A 25379-nucleotide genomic window follows, 5' to 3' on the forward strand; every position below is an offset into this window, starting at 1 on the left:
CCACACTGGAATGAGGCGCTATAAAACAAAACTAAAGGAGAGAGTGGGGTTATGGAGACTTGAGAATCATTGTTAAAGTTTGGTACTGAGGGTGTTCATGGAAGAGAAGGTCATTGGGGGGCGCCACCACCAGCTCTAAAGCTGGCCCTGATTCCAACAGCCGCATCCCTCGGCCGCGCGCCAGTCCCGGGAAGCAGGCCTCGGTGCATCCAAGCGGCGCTCTCATTACACAGAGTATAGGCGGTGACCTTGTCAGGGGGGCCGGGCCATGGGCGGCGCCGGGAAGTGTAGGACTGTCCGCGGTCTCTGCCGGTTGTCGGGCAGGGTTGGGAGCTGAGGGTTCCAATGATGCTGACCGAGACCTCTGGCGGGATGAATCTAACAGGTGAGCGCGCCTTAGTCGTTGCGGGGTTTACTGTGCGGGGCACGAGTGTCTGTGTGTACGTGTGGGGTGTACTGGGGGCGTGCCCTCATGAAGACGCGGGCTGTTTGCTCCGTAAAGTTAAACTTGTTGCTGCGTTCAGTTTGCAGGGGAGAAACGATGAGTGCTGCACGAACCACATCGAGAGCCAGGAAAGCGACAAAGCTCCTCTTGTAGCACGCTAGGCGCCTGATGTGCATTTGTACCGGTCCGCGGATGAAACGAGGGAGCCCCGTGCTCTTACTCTAGGACTTGAGGCTAAACTGCAACTGAACTCCCTCCTCCCCCACCACAGCTGCCCTCGCGTCTTCCTGAGTTTGTCTTGCTCTTCCTGTAACGCCCCTTGACCTCATAGCAGGGAATCTAAACGCTCTTCTCGTCTATGCTGCTAGGACATTAGACCGGTGACACGCCAGCTACACCCCTTAAGTTGTAAAGAGGCGCTAGATGTGTGCGGCCTAGAGTCCCCGCTCCCAACCCCTACAATTCTGCTAATTTGAGTCACAAACTGCAGTCGAGCTTTTTTTTTATTAATTTGAATTTTGCATGCCTTTAGTTGTTCAGAGTCAGCTGCTGTCACTGCCTCTCGGGAGAGCAGGAGAACGCCCCTCTGTGGCGAGGTGCAGACAGGGCGTTTCCTGCTCTTGTGATGTCTCCCTCAAAGGCACGATCGTATACCGATTCCATACCTTGGCGCTTCGTTGTCAGTGTAGGACTGCCACAGATGTGTGCAGCTATCAAACCCTCGTGACAATAGGTCCGGTGTTGCTGTATGCAGGGCCGGCTTTTGGCATGGGCGAGTCGGGCCCAGGCCGTCAATATTCAGAGAGGCGCACAGAGCTGTTTGCATTACGATCATGCACACAGCAGCGTCCAGTGGCTTCAGTTTTAAGTGCTGCGGCACTTAAGGTGCCGCAGGAGGTTTCTTACCGCCCCATCAGACCTTTTCCACTGAGCTACCCTCCCACCCCCTGCGGCCACACACAAACACCACCCCCAACAAACAACTTGGCACCATTGTGAAGACATGTTGAGGTGTTTGTCTTTCACACCAGTCACTGCTGCGAAGTTATCAGCCAGGAGCTGACCTCTGACCACTGCTGTCTCATTCAACAACCGTGGTGAGGGCGCCACATTTATTTCCATCAAAGGCCTGCTCTGGTTGTATGATTCGGTCCCAGTTCAATGTCTGTCAGTGCAAGTTTGGAAATTATTGTCTACCTACAGTGGTTTAGTTTCTTTGCGGTATTTTTGATATATACAAAGAAACGCGCATGTTCAAGATTAATTTTATATTTATCGAAAGGCTGCTTTGTTTGTTGTTTATTATTTAGAAGTTTTCCATTTAAGCAAATGCACATCAAAACGCTTACAACACACAGATAAGGAGACAATGCAATAAAATAACTCAAACAAAATCTATTGTAAACATTAAGCAATAACATCCACAGAGCTCTGAGCCCATCACCACGTAAAAGTACAATATCCAATCAGGGACATCTTAAGGATTTTTGGGGCCCTGGGCCAAACATATTTTGGGGGCTCCTGTTCAGAACAGTTTTGAATTTATGATCCAATTTAAGCCCCTTTTTCCCACGCAGTTTCTGCTTCCTCAGCTGCGTTAGCGATCCAGTTTGCATCGTAGGCATTAGCCTATAAATTCCTGATGTAAACGGATGCGCGCAGCTGACACCGGTAGGATTTAGTGTTTCCAGTCCTGCTACTAGGTTTTTAATACTTTTTAAATTGTATATGTGTGGCTGAATTACTCTGTTTTTTTTAACAATTTCTCCTACTCATTCGCACTTTCACTTTACTTGATTCTGCTTGCCTACACCTTACCTGCTCCGATTCGCATCTCGCTTTTCCTCCAGTCCTAGTCCACAGCGGCTGATACACCGATTGCGCAGAGGGCTGGGCTAATATTGGGCTCCTCACTTCCGCCCACGCAGTTTCAGCTTCCTCAGCTGGGTTAGCGATCCAGTTTGCTTCATAGGCATTAGTCTATATATTCCCGATGCAAACGGGGCATGTCAAAGTCAAGCCCGTCTGTGCCCGTCAGCGTTCGGCATCGACCATGCTGCCCAGTTCCCCTCCAGTGTGTTTCTTCCGCTATTTTACAATAGGGAAAAACTGCTTCGCCTTAGGCGGCTACCATTATGTCAGTGTACAGCGGCTGATCCGAGCTTGGAGGTAGACTTTCGCTGGAATAAGTGCAACTGGTCTCTCCTCCAGCCCAGGAAATTCACACCGAAGATCCTTCCATGCGACAATAAGTGTAAAAACAATAACAAAACAAAGGACTTAAAGGCCACCCTTTTAAATTGTCGCTCTATGCAAAAGTTTGAGCCGCACATTTATGATCTACTCTTAGACGAACAACCTGATCTTTTTTTTTTTCTCACTGAGGCCTGGCTATCTGAAGCCTCCAACCCTACTATCACCTCGGCCATCCCTATGGGTTATGAAATCCTTAGCAGGTTCGACCGAGTGGGAAGAGGGGTGATGTCGCCATAATTTACTATCAAAAACTAGACTGCTCTCCCATCCAGATGAAAAACATTGAGGGCGCAGAGTCATTAGGCTTCCACTGTACCTTATCCCCCCATAATAGCAAAGCTGTTTTTCTGATTTACAGACCTCCGGTACAATTGGAAATGTTATTACTACGCTTAATACAGCAACCACCTCCCTGAGCTTAAAATACAACAACTGCCTTATTATGGGAGATTTCAATCTACATATGGACAATGGAAAAGACCCTCAAACAATTTCCTTTTTGGAGATGCTGCAGGCATCCAACAGGTTTCCATCTATTTCTTCAGCCACCCATGAGAAGGGCCATACCCTAGACTAAATCTTTCACAACTTTGACATAGCAGTAAGCCTACCACTTCCCATTACCTGGTCTGACCATCTCCTATTAAAATTCGTAATTCCCAACTCTGCTACAGTCCCTCGGGCTAACGTAGGGCAGAAGTTTCCTAATTACAGGACGTTCTATAAAATATCATCCCGATGTTAGCAGACGCCCTTTGTTGTTCGTCGCCATAGCTGTCTGGCTGCCCCGACTCGGACGCCCTCTTAATATATTCATGGCTCTGAACCAACATTGGTGCAGCGGTACCCGTTGTTTCTCGCTCCTCAAAGAGGTCGGCCCCACAAGCTACATGGTTTAACGCTTCCCTCAGATCTAGCAAAAGAAATAGTAGAAAAATGCAACGAAAATGGCCTAAATCCTATCTACCTGAGGAGAGGAAGGTGTATAAAGACACCTTAAAAGCTCATTACATTATCGTGAAGGCAGCCAAGACAACCTTTCAAACCAAGATAGAAAATGCCCAAAATAAGAGTAAGGAAATCTGTTGCATACCTTTACCGCCCCAAAAGCCGGCACAAAGGGAGGGCCATGCACAGAAGAATGGTTCAAGCAAATAGCTCAATTCTTCCACAAAAAGATCTTCTTGATCCAACAAACCTTCACAAACATCTCAGAGGAAGAACTGACCTTTTACCTTAGTTCTAAAAGCAAATTTCACCTTTGGATCCTCCATCTTTACTAGTTTTCCCTGTGTTTCAGCTTGAAGAGTCACTGATCAGTCTCCAAAACATTAAGCCTGGCTCTCCTACCGACCCATGTCCAGCGAATATCCTGAACCTATTAGCACCCACCATAAACCCCATGGTATGCCAGCTCTTTAATGCTTCCCAACATGCCGAGATTATGGAAGAATGCTAAGATTCTTCCACTGATAAAGAAAAGGCTAATGCCAAACCGACGGACCCTGCCAACTACAGACCAATCTCCCTTCATCCGACCCTCTCCAAAGTAATAGAGAAGCATTTAAACAAGGCCCTCCAAAAACACATTGAAGATGGGAAGCTCCTTCATGAATCCCAATCTGGTTTTAGGGCTAACTACAGTACAGAATTTTTCAAGGGTAAGCTGGACCAGGAAGACAAGGCTGTTCTGATACTGCTTGATCGGTTGGCGGCCTTCGATACGATCCCACATGAGAGGCTCCTGCAGAGACTTGCTAACAGCGGCCTGGGGGGGGGGGGGTACCGCCTCAACATGGATGTCATCCTTCTTGGCAAATAGATCCCAGGACATCTGGCTCCCCACTTTCTCATCCCCGGTTGCAGTCGCCATGAATGTAGGCGTCCCTCAGGGCTCCATTCTCAGTCCTACCCGTTTTATTATATATCTATCCCCCCCTTGCATTTCTGGTAGAGGAAGAGGGCGCCAAAATTGTTTCCTATGCTGATGACCCTCAACTGATCTTTACATGTGAAAAAGGAACCGACTTTGACGGGGCAATGATTAGGCCTTGCCTCACAAAGGTTTTTAGCTGGCTTAAGGTCAATCAGCTGAAGTGCAATCCTGACAAAACTGAAGTTGTTTTCTTTGGTTAACCAGAAATGCCTGATAGGAGCTCTTGGTGGTCAAAAGATCTGTTGCCCCTGCCCGCGGAAAAGGAGAAAGTAAAAAACGTAGGAATTGTTATAGGCAAGACACTCTCCATGCGCTTTTAAATCCAAACCTAACTGGCGCTTGCTGACATCAATGCTTGACTATGTCAACAGCTTATACCTCGGTCTTCCTAAATCCCTTATCCAGCGCCTACAAGTGGTACAAAATTTGCCGGCCAATCAATCAATCAATCATGGACACTTGTATAGCGCGCTACTCACCCGGTAGGGTCTCAAGGCGCTGGGGGGAGGGGTCCGCTACTGCTCGAAGAGCCAGATCTTGAGGAGCTTCCTGAAGGAAAGGTGATCCTGGGTCAGTCGAAGGTGGATGGGGAGGGATTTCCATGTCTTGGCTGCCAGGTAGGAGAAGGATCTTCCCCCGGCGGTGGCTTTGCGGATGCGTGGTACGGCGGCGAGGGCGAGGCTGGTCGATCGTAGCTGGCGGGTGGGCACGTAGGTCAAGCGGTTGTTGAGGTACTTGGGGCCCAGGTCGTGGAGGGCCTTGTGTGCGTGGGCGAGGAGCCTGAACGTGATCCTCTTGCTAACGGGGAGCCAGTGCAAGTCTCTCAGGTGGCCGGAGATGTGTCTGTGTCGTGGGACATCCAGGACGAGTCGTGCGGAGGCATTCTGGATGCGCTGGAGTCTTTTCTGAAGTTTGGTTGTGGTACCGGCGTAGAGGGTGTTTCCGTAGTCCAGTCGGCTGGTGACGAGTGCCTGGGTGACCCTCTTCCTGGTTTCAGTGGGGATCCATCGGAAGATCTTACGGAGCATGCGCATGGTGTTGAAGCATGATGATGAGACGGCGTTGACTTGTCTGGTCATAGAGAGGGAGGAGTCCAGGACGAGGCCCAGGTTGCGTGCATGGTCCGTTGGTTTGGGAGTGGTGCCCAGGGCAGGGGGCCACCAGGAGTCGTCCCAGGCGGCGGGCGATGATCCCAGGATGAGGATTTCCGTCTTGTCTGAGTTCAGTTTCAGGCGACTGTTCTTCACCCACTCGGCGACGTCTTTCATCCCTTTGTGCAGGCTGGTTCTGGCGGTGGCTGGGTCCTTGGTGAGGGAGAGGATCAGCTGGGTGTCGTCGGCGTAGGAGATGATGTTGAGGTTGTGCGATGGCTGCGAGAGGGCTCATGTAGACGTTGAAGACGGTTGGGCTGAGTGATGATCCTTGTGGTACGCTGCAGATGACTTCGGTGGCCTCGGATCTGAACGTGGGGAGGCGGACTCTCTGGGTTCTTCCGGCGAGGAACGAGATGATCCACTCCAGTGCCTTCTCTTGGACTCCGATGTTGCTGAGGCGCTGCACTAGGGTGCGGTGGCAGACAGTGTCGAACGCTGCAGAGAGGTCCAGGAGGATGAGGGCCGCTGTTTCCCCGTTGTCGAGGAGGGATCTGATGTCGTCAGTGGCTGCGATGAGGGCGGTCTCGGTGCTGTGGTTGGCTCGATACCCGGACTGCGAGGGGTCGAGGGATCCGTTTGTCTTGAGGAAGGCGGCAAGCTGTCTGTTGATGGTCTTCTCGATGACTTTGGCAGGAAAAGGGAGGAGCGAGATGGGGCGGTAGTTATTGAGGTCGGTGGGGTCTGCAGTTGGTTTCTTTAGGAGGGCGCTGAGCTCGGCGTGCTTCCAGGTCTCCGGGAAGGTGGCGATGTGGAAGGAGGTGTTGATGACGTCCCGGAGTTGGGGTGCGATGAATGAGTTGGCCTTGTTGAAGACGTGGTGGGGGCAGGGGTCGGTTGGTGATCCGGAGTGGATGGTGTTCATCGTGCGGGTGGTGTCTTCGGTGCTGACCGGGGTCCAGGCGCAGAGGGTGGTGATGGGGGGCGTTGGTTCGGTGGTTGGGTGCGTGGTAGGTGCGCCAAAGCTGTTGTGTATATCGGCGATCTTGCGGTGAAAGAACGAGGCGAGTGAGTAGCAGAGGTCTTGCGAGGGGTGATGTCGTTGTTTCCGGCGCTGGGGTTGGAGAACTCTTTGACGATGCTCAAGAGTTCCTTGCTGTTGTGGGCTTTGTTGTCCAGTCATTCTGTGAATGCTGTCTTCTTGGTGGTGCGGATCAGCCGGTGGTGTTTGCGGGTGGCTTGCTTGAGGGCAGTCATGTTGTCTGTGGTCTGGTCGTTGCGCCAGGCTTTCTCGAGGGTGCGGCAGGTCTTCTTGGAGTTCTTGAGTTCGTCGGTGATCCAGGAGGCTTTCCTGCTGCCGGGTCTGCTGGGGGGGTTCTTCAGTGGTGCAAGGTCATTTGCGCAGTTGGTGAGCCACTGTGTGAGGTTGCTGGCTGCTTCGTTGGGGTCCGTTGTGCTGGCGGGAGGGTTCTGGCGGAGGGAGGTGGTGAGCTGCTCGGTGGTGATCTTGCTCCATCTTCTGCGAGGAATCTGTTGTGGGTGGTGGTGGGTCGTTGTTCTTCTGAAGCTGAAGTGGATGCAGCTGTGGTCAGTCCAGTGGAATCTGGTGGAGTGGCTGAAGGAGATGTGCTTGCTGGAGAAGACGGGGCCAAGCGTGTGGCCGGCGTAGTGGGTGGGGGTGTTCACCAGTTGCTTGAGTCCGTGGTTGGCGAGGTTGTCCAGTAGGGTGGTGGTGTTGCTGTCCCTGTTGTTCTCCAGGTGGAAGTTGAGGTCCCCCAGGAGGATGTAGTCAGCGGAGAGGAGTGCGTACGGGCTGATGAAGTCTGCCATGTCTTCGCTGAATTGTGTGCGTGGCCAGAGCCATCCTGAGACCTAAACCCAGATCTAGTATGATCCCTATTCTTAAGTTTCTACACTGGTTCTGCATAAAATAATGGATCGACTTCAAAGCGATGACCATTTTCTTTAAAGCTTTCCGTGGCTTAGGAGCCGGCTACCTAAATAAGCGCATTAATCGCTACACAACATCTAGACCCCTAAGATCTTCCAATGCCAACCTGGCCATCGTGCCTAAAATATGCCTTGCGCGCACTGGGGGCAGATTCCTCTGCTTTCTAGGCTCAAAGTTATGGAATAGAGTCCCTGAGTCCCTGAACCTAACCACAGACCTACTCTCTTTCAGGAAGAACTTAAAAACCTGGCTTTTTAAAAACTGATGGGTTTTTTACGCACGTTTTCCTCCCGATGTCACGCACCAGGACACTAAAGTCTGAGTAGCTGCGCGCTTTATTAAATACACTATTTAATTTCATTTCATTATGTCCCTGACAGTGCAAAGGAACACACATCCAAATTATAAGGGCCTCATTAATTAGGCCTTGCTGCACTTTTATGACGCCGGTGCGTCACTTTTTGTGACTTACCGGCAGCGTAAAAAATGTGCCATGTTGAGCCCTTTTTACAAAGTGACGCATCTAGGTAGATGCCTCACTTTGTAAACCCCTACACCACATTATACCTGTGCCAGGTGTAATGTATGCAGGGTGGGTGTTCCCCTTCAAAAAGCCTTGTAGAAGTGGTGCATTGAAATCTATGAGAACTCTCCTAGGATGCCATTGTGTCAATGTCTTACACCTGCCTCCCAGCAGGCGTAAGACTGATGCAGGCCCTTTTACATGGGGCTTGCTCCATGTGAAAGGACACATTGCTGGAGTTGCGTATATTTTCAGACACACCCCTGCAATGCATCACTTTTGCACCTACAGATACGTCGAAATACTGACGTATCTATAACCCCTTACGACATGATGCACTAAGAAGTGACGCATCCCTGTTTTCACACAGCGATGCATCACTTCTCATAAATAAGGCCCTAAATGTGTTTATATCTAATATTCAGGGATAGCTATGTGTGTTTTCAATATTGTAACACAGCAGCAGCTTACCAAAATTACTGCAAATAATATCTGTGACGCCCTCCCATTTCTTATATGTAACGCCTTGTTTTGATCTAAAAGAAACTTTTTTTATGTATATTGCATGAAACATAAACACAACATTTCTCTGCAAAATGACTGCACTAAACTCTCACACATCAGGTACATAAAAAATAAATTGAAGGAAAATAGTATTTAAAACAATCTGTTTAAGAAATATTCAAGGTCATTAGGGCAAAACTCTGGAGAACCGAGCTGACTCTGTCAGGGGGCCCCCTGAAAGGCTGGGGCCCTGGGCCAGAGCCCACTTTGCCCATGCATTAAAACGTCTCTGTGTCCAATGCGACCAAGGAATAGCCAGTAATAAAACAGTAGCATCAAAATGACTATATCCTGAACGTGTTGTGAATAAAAATGTCTTTGGCCCTAGGATTGGTTAAGGCCATGAGGTAGGTCATGCTGCAAAAGAGTAACCATGCACGCAGCATGGCAGTGCATCGGGATTGGCCCTGAGGGGTCCACATCTAATTTATTTAACCCCTCGGGTGCCTGTTCCACGGGTTGCGTGCTACGTCTCAGCTTGACTTTAGTGGCCAGGCTGTCCACTACATCCCTCACCACATTGGTTACTGTACACACCTGCTCGTCCACTTCTTGTAGTCGCTCCCAGGAATGGCACCAACCTAGTCGCAAGCGGCCTCACTTGGAGTTGAGTTGTGTCACAACAGATACTGTTGACTTCTGGTTTGAAAGTCTTGCCAGTCTTGTTCAGCATCCCGGCTTCCCCCACCCTCCCCCCTAGGTGGTGTCTGCGGTCCGGGAGGTGCGGCACGGTGACTTCTGAGGCTGGAATTGATGCATGGTTTGTGTTGTACTCCTCAGGACATGGTTCCAGATCTGTAAAAAAAAATTGATTACTCGAGCAGCAACCACAATCCTGGTCAGGGTGTAGTCACAAGAAAACCCCAAATTAACCTGTGCTCAACTCCCAGGTAGCTTGGCACAGACAGTCAGACTAAACTCAGGCAGTGTGTAAAGTAATTGTGCTACATTTCAAACAGTAACATAGTGAAAACTCACTACAAAAAAGATCCCACAGCAATTTAGAAAAACAGAGTAAATAAAACGTAATAAATAAAACAAAACAAAACTGACAAACATGTAATTAGTAGATCCGGAGATATGGTATTTAAAATATTTTAAGTGTAATAGAACCAAAAAGATCAACGCGTCCCTCGCGGCTATCTGGTCCTCCAAGACTGGAAGAAAGTCGCATGTACAGGCGGACAGCGATGAAGTGCAGATTGGATACATGGACCAGGTTAGTCCTGCTCAAATGTTTTCTTCTCAGTCCGTCGGTAAAGTCCCTTTCGCTGTGGAGAGGGCCGTGAGGGACAAGGAAGTGTCGTAGGTGGTCATCGTTGCAGCGTGAAGAACAGGCTGGATGTTATGGATGGTCTTCGCTGTAGTACAAAGATCCTGTTGCTGGGGGCGGTTGTGCCGGAACATCCCGATTAGGCTCCCCGCGAGCAGTCGATGCTGTAGCACAAAGATTCAGACTGACAGAATTTCTCGTTGGCAGGCAGTGCCAGCGACAGGTTTTTGGCAGAAACAGGGCTGCTTGCTGATGTGAAGAGACCAAAACCTTTGATTAAGCTCTACTGAAACAAGTCACTGTGGCTCTCGTCTCTTCGAGACTAGACTACTGCAATGCGCTTTACTCGGGCATTAATAAGAATCTTATCCAGTGCTTGCAGATAGTGCAAAATGCTGCGGCCAAGATGGTTCTTAATCTCCCTAGACTCTCCTCAGCTTCCTTGGCCAGGAAGAACCTGCATTGGCTGCCCATTCAGTCTAGGATCTCATTTAAGATCCTTTGTCTTGCCCACGGGGCCCAGTATGGCTCAGGCTCAGAGGGTATCAGGTCCCTTTTACACTCTTATTCCCCCAGTAGAGCTCTCCGTTCCTCCAATAAAAACCTTCTTTCAGTTCCTAGATTTTTAAAAGCCAGGTGGGGAGGGAGAGCCTTCTCCACCCTGGTCCCTAGGCTTTGGAACACCCTTCCCCCTGAGTTGGCAGGACAATCCTCTATTGTGCTTTTTCGTAAAGCATTGAAAACGTGGCTCTTTGTAGAGGCTTATTCGTAATTATGCACTAGGAGAACTCTAAGCTGTACGATCTTTTGGCGCCTTGATGCCCTTGGGCTAAGTTGCGAGTTACAAGTCTTCCCTCATTCATTCATTCATTCATACTGAGGACACACCAAGGGTTCAGGGCCTGCTGAGAGACAGCACTTGGAGTTCAATGGCTTGCCCCAGCTGGTTCTGGGTGCTGGTGCAGGTGTTTGGGAGCCTGTTATGTCCCTGTGCCTCTGAACAGGAGGCCTGCAGACTAACCCTCGGATTCACTCTGGGAGTCCTGGGTTTAGGTGCCGGTCTAAATCCCTCTGACTCAGGCAGGAGGGCAGAAAACAATTCAGCAAGGCAGCAGTTCAGCAGACTGACAGTTATTTCAGCAGTACAGCAGTCCTTCCTGGCAAAGTGTCCTGAGGTCCAGAAGTGTAGTGAAGAGGTGGTGTCTGAGGTCTAATATTTATATCTGGTGCCTCCTTTGAAGTGAGCAAAGTTTCTAGAGTTTTCACACTCCCATCTTGCCACTGAAGGCTCATCCAATCCCTATATTGTGTGTGGCTGTCTACAAGAAGTACACAACACCCAACTACATGCAGTCATGCGACTCGGTGATCGGCTGCATGCACTAAATGGCTATGGCAAGAAAATGCTAACTTTCTGAAAGTGGCAATTTCAAAACTGTATTTTAAAATCCGAAATGACCATAAGAGAGGATTTTTCAATACAATTCCAAAGACACCAAACATTAAAATAGTTACCTATTCCCATTTGGAAGTTAGAGCTTATTTAATGTAATTAGGCAACTCTAATGTTATCCTTTGTGAGGAGGCGGCCTTGCAGTAGTGACAAACGAATGTAAGAGTTTTTCACTACCAGGACACTTAAAACTGAAAAGTACATGTTCTATTTTTAGGGCTCGCCTGCTGTGCGCATGCGCATAGCTGGCGAAGCTCTAATGTGGCTTATCCCGAGGTTAACCACCACTGGCGATTCCACTGGCGATTGCATGAAGTGCATGTGCTTTTTAGGTGATTGCGCAAGCGCAAGCCCTAAAAAGCGCGTGCACAATGCCACCAGCCGCCTGCCTGCCTGCCTCGCATTAGCACATCAAAGGCAGCCCTCCCAGCGCATTTCTCACCCCCTAATTATTCACGGCCGGCCGGCCGTACTTTCAGTTTCACGGCCAGAGGCCGTGTCTCCTTTTAAAACTTGTTTAACTTGTTTCTTTCAAAGTCCGTCCTGATAAATTTCGGTAAATGCACCACTTGACTCACATTTTGCTGCTGTCTCTGGACAGGTGAGTTAAGCTTGAAATGTTGAAATAAATGTTTGTGTGAAAAATGAGCCCACGGTTCTGATTGCTTTTACATTAAACTATTATCGGCACCACTGTTTTGTTAACCAAAATATCGACTCACTTTAGCATAGATGGCGTACTCTGTCCGAGTTTAAAATTAAATTCTCCTCCCAACATTTGTGATTCAGCTTCCCTACCATACAAGGTATGTCACATTTCATTTTCGATTCCCCTTTGCTTTGCAGCTTCAGCAGCTTGTGGTGTTTCTGTGCTGAAAGGAATGGGCTTTTGCCTGCCAGTGCTGCTGGCCATGTCTCCCGCAGGGCGATATTGGACAGTATCGTATTGTTGCTCTTGCGCAAAAAAGTGTAGGCAGTTCATCCCAAATAGCTTACCATCGGTACAGAGAAATCCTCCCCTTTTTATTTCCTTACAGTATCCGGAGTGGGTGGGATAAGGCCATGGGTCAGCAAGTAGGGCAGTGCCTTTTTTGTGGTCTACGTTCAGTTCGGTGGTTGGGGAACACTGTAGCAGTGGTCGACACAGTCCGAGCTTTCTATCTAGCGGTGTGTGTGTGGTAAAGTGAGCAGAGGGTGATTCTCGGTCTTGGAAGGGGCTACACCTCTAACCCCAGGCTAAGGAGAGCCGTGGGACCCTGTTTCTTTCTCTCTGCTGTCCTGGTTAATACACAGCACTCTGAGGCATAGAGCTTCTTCTAACACAATCGCCATGTCGCGGACCTCGCTATGCTTCTAGCTGATTGCTGGTAGGCCAGGGTGCCTAGTGACCTTTGAAAAGAAAGTTATCCTGTAGCCCCAGTCTGCTTATGCAAGCACTTGTGACCCCACCCAACCCACAAATGACCTCTCTGGCTTCCCTGTCGTGAGACAATACCCTGCACCGACTAATCTTGTGTCGGTCAAAGGCTGGTTAGTGGAACTGTCTACTGAGTATGCCTGTCACTTCTGGTGTTCCAGGGTGGGTTAAAACTTTTCCAGTGTGCTGGCTGTTTTAGGCCTTCAATGAGGGGCTTGATGCCATACAATTAATGGGTCTTAAAAATGTATCGCCGCTGGGTCCGCAACAGTGTTGAAACATTTTGCTTATGTCTGATGGCTGCAGCGTTGGTTGGTATGCACCCACCACACAGCTCCACCGAGGCACTCACCATACAGCTCCACCAGGGCACCCACCACCCAGCTCCACCGATGCACCCACCACACAGCTCCACCGAGGCACCCACCATACAGCTCCACCGAGGCACCCACCATACAGCTCCTCCGAGGCACCCACCATACAGCTCCTCCGAGGCACCCACCACACAGCTCCACCGATGCACCCACCACACAGCTCCACCGATGCACCCACCACACAGCTCCACCGATGCACCCACCACACAGCTCCACCGAGGCACCCACCATACAGCTCCACGAGGCACCCACCATACAGCTCCTCCGAGGCACCCACCACACAGCTCCACCGACACAGCTCCACCGATGCACCCACCACCCAGCTCCACCGATGCACCCACCTCCACCGACACAGCTCCACCGATGCACCCACCACACAGCTCCACGATGCACCCACCACACAGCTCCACCGAGGCACTCACCACCCAGCTCCACCAAGGCACCCACCACCCAGCTCCACCAATGCACCCACCACACAGCTCCACCGAGGCACCCACCATACAGCTCCACCGAGGCACCCACCATACAGCTCCTCCGAGGCACCCACCATACAGCTCCTCCGAGGCACCCACCACACAGCTCCACCGAGGCACCCACCACACAGCTCCACCGATGCACCCACCACACAGCTCCACCGATGCACCCACCACACAGCTCCACAGATGCACCCACCACACAGCTCCACCGATGCACCCACCACACAGCTCCGCTGATGCACCCACCACACAGCTCCACCGATGCACCCACCACACAGCTCCACCGAGGCACCCACCACACAGCTCCACCGATGCACCCACCACACAGCTCCACCAATGCACCCACCACACAGCTCCACCGAGGCACCCACCACACAGCTCCACCGAACGACCCACCACACTGCTTCACCGATGCACCCACCACACAGCTCCACCGATGCAGCCACCACACAGCTCCACCGACACAGCTCCACCGATGCACCCATCACCCAGCTCCACCAATGCACCCACCACCCAGCTCCACCGATGCACCCACCACCCAGCTCCACCGACACAGCTCCACCGATGCACCAACCACACAGCTCCACCGATGCACCCACCACACAGCTCCACCGAGGCACCCACCACACAGCTCCAACGATGCACCCACCACCCAGCTCCACCGAGGCACCCACCACCCAGCTCCACCGAGGCACCCACCACCCAGCTCCACCGAGGCACCCACCACCCAGCTCCACCGAGGCACCCACCACCCAGCTCCACCGAGGCACCCACCACCCAGCTCCACCGAAACAGCTCCACCGATGCACCCACCACACAGCTCCACCGATGCACCCACCACACAGCTCCACCGATGCACCCACCACACAGCTCCACCGATGCACCCACCACACAGCTCCACCGATGCACCCACCACACAGCTCCACCGAAGCACCCACCACACAGCTCCACCGATGCACCCACCACACAGCTCCACCGATGCACCCACCACACAGCTCCACCGATGCACCCACTAAGCTTCACCGATGCACCCACCAAGCTCCACCAATGCACCCACCACACAGCTCCACCGAGCCACACACCACACAGCTCCGCCGAGGCACCCACCACACAGCTCCACCGATGCACCCACCACACAGCTCCACCGATGCTCTAACTAAGCTCCACCAATGCACCCACCACACAGCTCCACAAATGCACCCACTAAGCTCCACCGATGCACACACCACTCAGCGCAACCACAGCATCACTCAGCGTAACCACAGCATCACTCAGCACCACCACAGCATCACTCAGCACCACCACAGCCTCACTCAGCACCACCACAGCATCACTCAGCACCACCACAGCATCACTCAGCGTAACCACAGCATCACTCAGCGCAACTACAGCATCACTCAGCGCAACCACAGCATCACTGGTTCAAATATGTTCTTTCAATGTTTCAAGCGGTTTTCAAGCTTTCTTGCTTTATTACAAATCACAAAAAGATGTTAATATTTCACTTCTGTTCTTGGATTTTCGTCACAATAAAAAACACTGAACATAATCTTCACAAAAGTTATTTACAAAAGTTTAAGCTATTGCCATTACAAATTAAATAAATTATTTAAGTATTAATTATTTAAAAAAATTAAAAGCCATTGTTATTTGTAATATCAATACATCTAAGTCACGTAAATACAAAACATGTTGCAATACAAATGCTATAGGTGTTTGCGAAAGTTAGAACTATTGGCATTGTAAATGACAAAGCTATTAATTTAGCTATTTTAAAAAATAACACATAAATAAAAAAAAAATCATTTATAAGACCAATAGCTCAAACTTTCCTAATGCGAGCCCTATTGCATTTCCAATGCTTGTTTAAATATAGTGCACCCTACTCTCTGGGCTGTCCAGGACCTATACTGGGGATGACTTCTATGCATTAACAAGCATTCTCAGAGCCAATAGGTCTTGCTAATGGGCAAGCTATTGCCATTGGTAATTAGGTGGTGGTGGTGAACTGGAAGGCTGGTGGGCGTGGTGAACGGGAGGGCGGATGGAGGTGATGAACGTGAGGGCGGGCCGCAGGTGAATGCGATCTCTGTAATGTCATAAGAGATGCTAAAACAAAATGAAAGTGCGAGAAGCTACTCTGAGGCTAAGGTTTAAAAATGGTGATTAGTTTGGCATCTCCTTACTTACACAAAAAGTGGCAACTGTGAAGGGTGCAGGCTGAAACATGCCCCCGATACTTACTTGTGACTGTACCGAAGCATTCAAAAACAAATAGAATCCATAGGACTAAACAAAGAGAAAGGGTATTTAAACATATACCTCTAGAGACCAATATAGAGGCTGTCGCAACTCTCTATGTTGTTGATTGTACATCAGAAAAGAAAGCAGAACTCAAGATCGCCTCAGGATAGTTGGTATCCCATCAATACACAACCATGTGCCCAGTGCCCAGTGTCATCATCTGGGGTCCCAGACAACCCTCTACCGCCTCTCTTAATTATCAGAGAGAATAGAAAAAGAGCTGTATCCTTCTGTGCGATTCTTACAGAAGGAAAAACAGATAGGATTGTGTTCTAGAGAATGGGTGATTCGAGGTAATCTCTAAAGTGCGGTGCAAACAATACTGTGCAAGAAAGTGCTTAAAGAGGATAAACTAATGATAGTCTACTACCCTCTCTGCTGATAATCCTAGCGGTCTCCCATAGTTTTCCTATTAAAATCATTGTGAAAGTGAGGAAAAGATACGGAACAGTTTGGAATTAATCACTGTTCACACGGTCAACATGTTTCAGCCACTTGGGAATATTCTACCCGGCTTTCTTCAGGACCTATAATTATCTTGTCACTGCATTCACAATAGAGCAAAAAAGAGATCATACATACAGTATTACTGATGTGATAATTGTATTCAAACCCTTGACGTAAGCATGATGACTGGACTGCATCTAGGGAGAATAAACATAACATCTCTGTGTATCATTGCCTCCTAATATTATTAAGCCTCAGTACAACTCACATTGAATTTGTTACCAGTAACTTTATTAACAAAAAAGCTTGCCATTACTTCTCAAGGGGTAAGCCTCACCTCACTCGGCACCAGCTCAAGTTATGTTTGAGGCCCCGCTCTACAAAGAAAACAGTCCAACAACACTTGTTTGTATGATCAATATTGATATTCCTTGATCATCAATGCGTGATAAATATTACCATAGCAGAAACATAGCATGCCGTTAAAAACCTCGTTACCATCATGAATGCAGTCATTAGCTGGAACTTGATATAACTATCCCATATATATTATCAAAAAGTTCTATTCTGGATAAGTATATCACTATGTACTAGTTTTTTTCGATTGAATTCTTGCCTCCAAGAAGAAGGGTACTTATTTGAATGTATGTAAACAAGGGTATAAAGCCCTATCAATTCAAAATGTCTCGTCATTTTCGCCCAAAGCAGGTAGTTTAAGGGCCACATGTTGTAGAACGTAGGTATATTTCTTGTTGGTGCACATGGAGAGACCATATTCACACACAATAGCCTTATAGTTAGAACGTGATATTGGTTTTACATCAGCGTCTCTATTTTTGAATGATAGAGTGAAAATTCGAAAGTCAAGGACCACAGTTACGGCACTTGAACAGTCGGACGCTCTGCCTAATATCAAGACTTTGTGCACTGATAGTTTATATATGGTAGACAGAAAAGACAAACTGGATTTCTGTCCCCGAGAAATCTCCCAATCTTTATAAAAGGGCCCAATACTAAAGTCTCGGTTATTTTGATACGGACTTACTCTTACCTCAGAGAGAGTCGTGTCTAACGCAAAGGCGTTCACAAAAAGAAGGTTTTACTATCTTACCGAAGCACCTCCTGTAGACTAAAAATAGTTAACAAAGCCAGGCAAAAGTAGCGCGCCTACCTGTCCGTCGGTGCCTCCAATCAGGAACTTCACTGGAGTGGAGGTACCCGTGCATTCGACGAACCACCATTTTATCCTCTGTAGCAAGGGCATAACTGGATTTCACATGCCGATGATGTTTCAATGGCGTCACAGTAAGAACTACTCGGCTGTCATCATGCCAATGGTAATTGTAGTTCTTTGTGAATAAAAACAAAGTTATACGAACATCGCAGATCTCGCGAAAAATTAGTGGAGAAACCCAGTAATTCAGGAAACTCAAACGCTACCTTCTCACTTCATGTTAATTAAAGACAGCATATATGGGAGTCCGAAATCCTCAAGAGTATGAATATGGTGATTACAAAAGTGCCCTTTAAAACAGATGCAATTTAGAGATCTCATTTAAAGATCACACACCCGCATAATAGCAGGGCCAAAAGATCACACACTCAGCAGCAAATATATTGTGTTTTGGGTCTCATTAGTGTTATGATGTTGAAACTGCTGTAATTTTCATCTCGAAAATATAACGAAAAAAACGTAAAGTGGATATTAGTAGCCAAAAGGTGCTTGCATCTTCATGTGATCACTTAGCTCTCTCTATGCACTTAGTTGGTGACTGACTAAGTTATATCCTGAGATGAAGCGAAAATCTAGTGTACACACTTACTGTATCGAGTTGAGCTAAAGATACAAAATATCCTTAATAATAATTAGTGTAATGCATTCTACAAAACTACAAATTATGTGGTATATCATTTTGTAGAGAGTGCCATCTAGGGGATGGTATCATTCAGACCTGTAACATCACTTGCCAATTTAAAGACCCATCTGTGTTCACGTTGGAATAGTAGACTTGAAACATCAGTACAGTGTGGTGGAATAAAAGGTTTTTCTAATACTGTCCCCTCAAAGTCGTCTGGTTTGTGGGGTTTTTCGGCAAAGTGTCTAGTGAGTGTAGTTACTGTTTTCTTACACCCAAAGGTGCTTTTATGCTCCATCATGCGGAGCTTCACTTTTCTTGTAGTCATACCCACATATTTGTTGTTGCAAGGGCACATGATTAGGTAGACTAGATTTTCACTATTACAATTTGTGAAAAACCTCAGCTCCCATGGTTTCACACCTCCCATGTCTACCGACTTAGATTCTTTGGTTTGGGCACACACCCCCACATGATCCACATGGGAAATGACCTTGAACTTTAGGGAGATTCCATAAAGTTGTACCCATATCTTGTCTCAAGCTCAAAGGTCGAGTATGTAGCAGTCTGTCTTTTAGGTTCGTGCTTCTCCTTAGAGCAAGCAATGGTAGGGGTATCTTATTTGAACAGCTTTTCTGAATAGGCCAGTGTTTCTTGACGCTCTTCTGAATGTTGTTAATAATTGCACTAAAAGTATGTACAAATGTCAAATGGCCCAAGGAGTTTATATTTTGTTGGTAGCTCAATTAGTGCTTCCCTGTTGTTATTCTGGGCGCGGGCATCGGAAACCCATGGCGCGAAATTCACTGCTACGTTTCGATAGCCAATACCCGAAATCTCTCTGGCAGAATTTGCCTTATCGGCAATTTTTACGAGTGCGGAGAACTTGCACCACTCTTGCAAAGTGTGAAGAATACTCAAAGGCTTTGAAACAACAGTTGGAAGAAAAGGAGTATCCAACAAGCCTGATTAGAAAGCTAAGAAACATGCCCAGAATAACAGGGAAGCACTAATTGAGATACCAACAAAAAAAAAACCCTTGGGCTGTTTGACATTTGTACATACTTTTAGTGCAATGACTAACAACATTCAGAAGAGCGTCAGGAAACACTGGGGTATTCTGAACAGCTGTTCAGATAAGATACCCCCTACCATTGTTTGCTCTGAAGAGAAGCACAAACCTAAAAGACAGACTGGTACATACTCGACCTTTGAGCTTGAGACAAGATATGGATACAACTTTATGGAATCTCCCTAAAGTTCAAGGTCATTTCTCGTGTGGATCATGTGGGGTGTGTGCCCAAACCAAACAATCTAAGTCGGTTGACATAGGAGGTGTGAAACCTTGGGATCAGAGGTTTTTCACAAATTGTAATAGTGAAATCCTAGTCTACCTAATCGTGCCCTTGCAACAACAAATATGTGGGTATGACAGTGTGACTACAAGAAAAGTGAAGCTCCGCATGATGGAACATAAGAGCACCTTTAGGTGTAAGAAAACAGTGACTAAACTCACGAGGCACTTTGCCGAAAAAACCCACAAACTAGACGACTTTGAGTGGACAGTATTAGAAAAACCTTTTATTCCACCACACTGTACTGATGTTTCAAGTCTACTTTTCCAACGTGAACAAAGATGGGTCTTTAAATTGGGAAGTGATGTTACAGGTCTGAATGGTACCATCCCCTGGATGGCACGCTCTACAATATGATATACCACATTATTTGTAGTTTTGTAGAATGCATTACACTAATTATTATTAAGGATATTTTGTATCTTTAGCTCAACTCGATACTGTAAGTGTGTACCCTAGATTTTCGATTCATCTCCGGATATAGCTTAGTCAGTCATCAACTAAGTGCCTAGAAAGAGTGAAGTGATCACATGAAGATGCAAGCACCTTTTGGCTACTAATATCCACTTTACGTTTTTTTCGTTATATTTTCGAGACGAAAATTACATCAGTTTCAACATCATAACACTAATGAGACACAATATATTTGCTGCTGAGTGTGTGATCTTTTGGCCCTGCTATTATGCGGGTGTGTGATCTTTAAATGAGATCTCTAAATTGCATCTGTTTTAAAGGGCACTTTTGTAATCACCATATTCATACTCTTGAGGATTTCGGACTCCCATATATGCTGTCTTTAATTAACATGAAGTGAGAAGGTAGCGTTTGAGTTTCCTGAATTACTGGTTTTCTCAGCTAATTTTTCGCGAGATCTGCGATGTTTGTATAACTTTATTTTTATTCACAAAGAACTACAATTCCCATCGGCATGATGACAGCCGAGCAGTTCTTACTATCAAGCATCACACATTCATTTATTGATTTATGCAGAGCCCAAGCAATTGCTGACCCCAACCTTGGAACACCAAGGACTCGTTCAGTGCACAAAGTCTCCATGCAGTGCACTCCGCCCCCCAACAGCCCCCTGCGCTGCTGAATACACCCTCCCTACCGTACGCACATGAATGGGTTAAAAAAGCAGGACAAATCAACAGAGTGGGCGAGCTCCTCTGCTCTAGTGAGAATCGTAAAAAGTCATATTTTCCGCCCGCTTCAGAGGGAACATCTGCCGCCTGTGTTCTCGTTACCGAGCGCAATGTCCTACTCAGAGGAGCCTCCCGCCGCTGCAGTAGAATAAATATCAGTGACACGCAACCTTTTGTGGTGATGTTTCTGCTATAAGAAAAATGTTCGCTCTGCAGAACAACAATGCACTATCAAGCTTAGTCAACACTAAGTCATCTAATGTGCGTCAGAGCAGCTTCTGGCTTTCCAGTCGGGATGACCAGTATGATCCTCTGGCGGAAGAAGTTGCAGCTTTAATAGCAGAGGCAGTATGCGGCTGCTAGGGCAAGGACGATCTGCTGCTGGCCTTCACTCCAGCTGCTGTAGACCTCAAAAGCGCGCCCACATCGTAAATAGTCGTAAATCTTATGTGTGTCAGAGCAGCTTTTGTAATGGCATTCACTGATGTCTTATGCGCTCCACAGAAATCTGGCAGAACAGCTTTTATAATCTGAAGACTGTATTTTCAACAGCATTGCAAAGAAAATTTAAAAACCAACCAAGATGCGTGGGTAATTGGGGCTGGCATGCAGCACATGGGAGGAGGTGGGAGGGACAAATGCTGCATTTAAATACAAGCAGCTATGAGCAGGAAGCAAAGACAAAAATAGTCTCCAAACAACAGATAAACAGCCAAAGCGTAAAGATCCAGTACTTGGTTCTTGCTCCGTGGGAGGAAACTAAAGACAAAAAGGAAGAACAAAGAGGAAGGATTCCACACTAGCAAGCAAGCATTTTGGAAGGTAAATCCAAGTAGAAAATAAAAAGCAAAGGGGCGGGATGCAAGCCCATAAAGTTTATACAACATGTTTCTGAGGCTCAGTTTAAAAGGAAGGTTTGAGCCTGGCAAAAGTTTTATTGTGCAAGCTGGAAATGGCAGTTTAAAAATTGGATTGGATTGGATGCAGATTTATAAAGTGCGTGGTTACCCTGGAGAGTCCCAGTGCTGCAGAACCCAGACTACTGAAGACGGAGGGTGGAGTAAAGGCCCTGAGGAAACAGAAATGTTTTTAGGAGCTTTCGAAAGCGAAGAAGGCTAGGTTCAGCTCGGAGCTTAAGCGGTAAGGAATTCCACAGGGTTGCTGCATTGATGGAAAACCGCCGACCACCTGATCGCGCCTTTTTCGCTCTGTGGACTTTGGCTCGACACTCATGGTCTGAGCGAAGGGGCCTATTAGCTTTATAAGGGAGCACTAGGTCTTTCAGAATAGGGGGACCCTTGCCTTGTAATGATTTGTGAGCAAAACAGAGTGATTTAAACTTTATCCTCTCGCGGACAGGCAGCCAGTGCAGCATCCTAAGGGCTGGTTTTGCTGATGACCCTGCTCGAGTCCCTGTTAGCAGCCTGGCTGCTGAATTCTGTATATATTGTAGCTTATTGATAGTAGCTTCTGGAGCGCCCAAATATAAGGCGTTGCTGAAGTCCAACCTTGAAAGGATTAATCCCTGAATCAGAAGTTTCTTAGAGGGGGCGGGAAGAAGGGGGAGGACCTTACGGGCTGAACGGAGCAAGCCAAAACAGATGCCAGGTGTTTTCTTGGCTTGAACTTTAAATGAGAGGTCCTGATCAATCCACACTCCCAAACTTTTGATTTCACTTTTAGGAGGCGGAGGATCACCCATACAGGCCAGCCAAATGGCATCAGGCAGTGATGTCATCTTATGCCCCAAGAGCATTAGCTCAGTTTTTGAGCCATTAAGTTTGAGAGCAGACTTACTCATCCACGCATGTATTTTGGCAAGGCATGAATGAAGGGATCCAGAACTTTGGTCCCATTGGGTAAGTGAGACGACAAGTTGGGTGTCGTCTGCATAGCTCACTATTTTTATCCCGAATGGAGCGACAACCTTCTCCAGTGGGGACATGTACACGTTGAATAAGGTAGGGCTCAACGAGGAGCCCTGCAGTACACCACACTGGAGGGGGATCAGACTTGATCGTGCATTTCCTTCCCAGACTTGGTAGGTCCGATTGTTAAGGAAGGAAGTTAGCCATGCCAAAGCCATGCCTGAGAGTCCGATGTTAGATAGATAGGCGCTGAATTAAGATACGGTGGTTAACCGTATCAAAGGCTGCACTCAGGTCCAGGAGAAATGCACAAGCAAACTGCAATGGCAGGCCTGAGACATTTTGAAGGGCTACTTAAGTGGGTGGCACAATCAGTGGTGAATGCTCACTAGTAATAGTTATTTTACGGGCCCTGGGAACATGTAGTACCACTTTACTAGAGACTTAAAAGTATATTAAAGTAGGTCAGTTGGGTGCATGCCAATTCTACCATGTTTAAAGGAGAGAGCTCACACACTTTAGCACTGGTTGGCAGCGGTAAAGTGCACAAAGACTTAAAGGCCAACAAAACAGGCTCATAAACCATAAGGGTGCAGGCAAAAAGTTTGGGGATGACTCTGCAAAAAGAGCCACTTCCAGCAAGATCCCAATCTCCCTTCCTCTTCAACCACCCTTATGGGTCTCACAACTTTATTGAATCAAGACCCTATCCTTATTGTGACTTCCCTCCCTCTTTTTGCTATCACCATTGCTCCCTAGATCTTTGTTATGAGCCACAGGTATCTTTCAGACAGCATACTAAATTTCCACCTGGGGTGTCTGTCCTTGATTACTGCATGATCACCCACCCACAGTGTGGAGGTTTATACCAGCACACCCAGCCAGGCTTGTCTTTGTGGATTTCTGTTTGAGCTGCGTTTGTCTGGTGGTTAGAAGATTTTGTAAGGTGAACAGTCTTGACAATCGTTGTGAAAGGAAAGGCTGTCAGTGAGTTTTCCAACACAAAACATTTAAATAGCGTGTAAAGGAACAGTACAAATATAAAGAAAACATATATCCACTATTAGAAGAGCACTAAACAAATCCGAATACTTTACTTGGTGATGTGAAAATATTGGAAAAACCAAAGGGGATGATGGACGGAGCGTTGACAATACAAACACTCACCCCCAGTCAACTGATCTGGTTTTAATCCATCACCGTTCTTTAGCTCACTCCGCCACCCCAGTTCAGGCATGGCCATATGCAAATCAGTCTGACCCTGTGCCTCATGGGAACAGTCCAGCCCGAACTGCCAAGCCATGTCTTCCCTGGACCGGAATCAAGCTTCCCAGGACCGGTTTCTGGCATTACAGCCATCTTCAGACACCACCTTTGGTTTTGATGTGAAAATATTTCCAGAATTCCTATTACTGCCCCCGCCCTGAATACTGTGCTGTTGATGAACTAAGAGGCAAGTCGGGGGTCATGTGTACCCTAGATGTGGTAGGCTAGATTTATATTATGCATTAAGCATAAGTTTAGTCGATTAAATCAAACAAAAGAGGTTTTTGTACAGTAGACATGCTGAACTCGCATAGTTGAAGGTGCTCTTGCATGTGATAATAAAGAAACAGGCGACTTGGTGAAATATAAGATTTGCCCATTACAGTTAGGCTGAGCAGATTATTTAAGTTACTAGATCTACAGGTCTGGTAATATTTTTATAACTTTTAGAGGCCTGACCTTCTCTAGGGTGGGTTTCAACTTTAAAAAAGGTAGTTGAAAGCATTAGTTGCATTACTGGGTATTTGGAATGGCTATCCATGATCAATATGTCAGTCCGTCCATCGGGGAAACTCCCGAAGTCCATGTTTAATTTCGTCCAGAAGCATGAGTAGGGCTCTACAGTTATTACTAGGATTGGTGTCCCTCCTCCTGTGAATTGTCACAGCCGGCAGAGTTTACTTTCTCCTACGCCATGCTGCCCATGCAGAGGAACATTAATTATGACCTTAGCCTTGCTTTGCTTTTTTCCACCCCCAGTGTCATTGGTGCAGGACAAAGATGCACCTCCGTCATAGCACCAGACCCTCTGGGTGGCACTAAGCTCTTCCGGACTCTCCAAATCCAGGTCATTATGAGCTGCTCTGGCTTGTTCCAGGTCTTCGCAGCATCTAAGAACTGGTTCCACTGATGTTGCTTCATGGCTTTGATCGCCTTCTTGAGGCTGGAATCTCCCATTTTTGCTTCCATGAGCTCCTCAATCGTCATTGCCTCGAGGCATGCACATTGCACATTGCTCCTGACGAACTCATCAGAGGCTGCCTCATCTGAGGTTGGATTGTCTTGTTGCGGCTGGGGCATTTGGAGAAGGATTCCCGATCTGGGTAGAATGTCAAAGTTGTGCAACTGCAGTTGTACTGCCCATCTTTCAATCTGCGGTGATGGGATGTTCCTGCAATTTAGCATGCACAATGGCTTGTCGTCAGTGACCACTTGGAAGTTCCTCCTCTACAGTTACAGGTGGAAGGGGTGACACCCCCATCAGATTGTTAGCACTTTTCTCCTAACCTGCAAGTAGCAGGTTTCAGTACTGGTCAGGGCCCTACCTGCATAGTCGAAGAGAGACCACTTTCCATGGCTCTTTTCTTCGGTTAGCTCTG

The 25379-nt window shown here is 47.6% G+C and overlaps 1 protein-coding gene across 2 annotated transcripts in view; it reads left to right on the forward strand.

Moving 5' to 3' along the window:
• The first annotated feature begins 232 nt into the window (after positions 1 to 232).
• RELL1 (RELT like 1) overlaps positions 233 to 25379 on the forward strand; it is a 161266-nt gene continuing 136119 nt past the window's right edge. For both annotated transcript variants that reach the window (XM_078678354.1, XM_078678355.1), the window contains exon 1: positions 233 to 385. In XM_078678354.1, the coding sequence (XP_078534480.1) occupies positions 346 to 385 (40 nt within the window). In that variant the 5' untranslated portion in view covers positions 233 to 345. The remainder of the gene's footprint in view (positions 386 to 25379) is intronic.

This window comes from Lissotriton helveticus, chromosome 2_2 (assembly GCF_964261635.1).
Source record: "Lissotriton helveticus chromosome 2_2, aLisHel1.1, whole genome shotgun sequence".
Taxonomy (NCBI): Eukaryota; Metazoa; Chordata; class Amphibia; order Caudata; family Salamandridae; genus Lissotriton; species Lissotriton helveticus.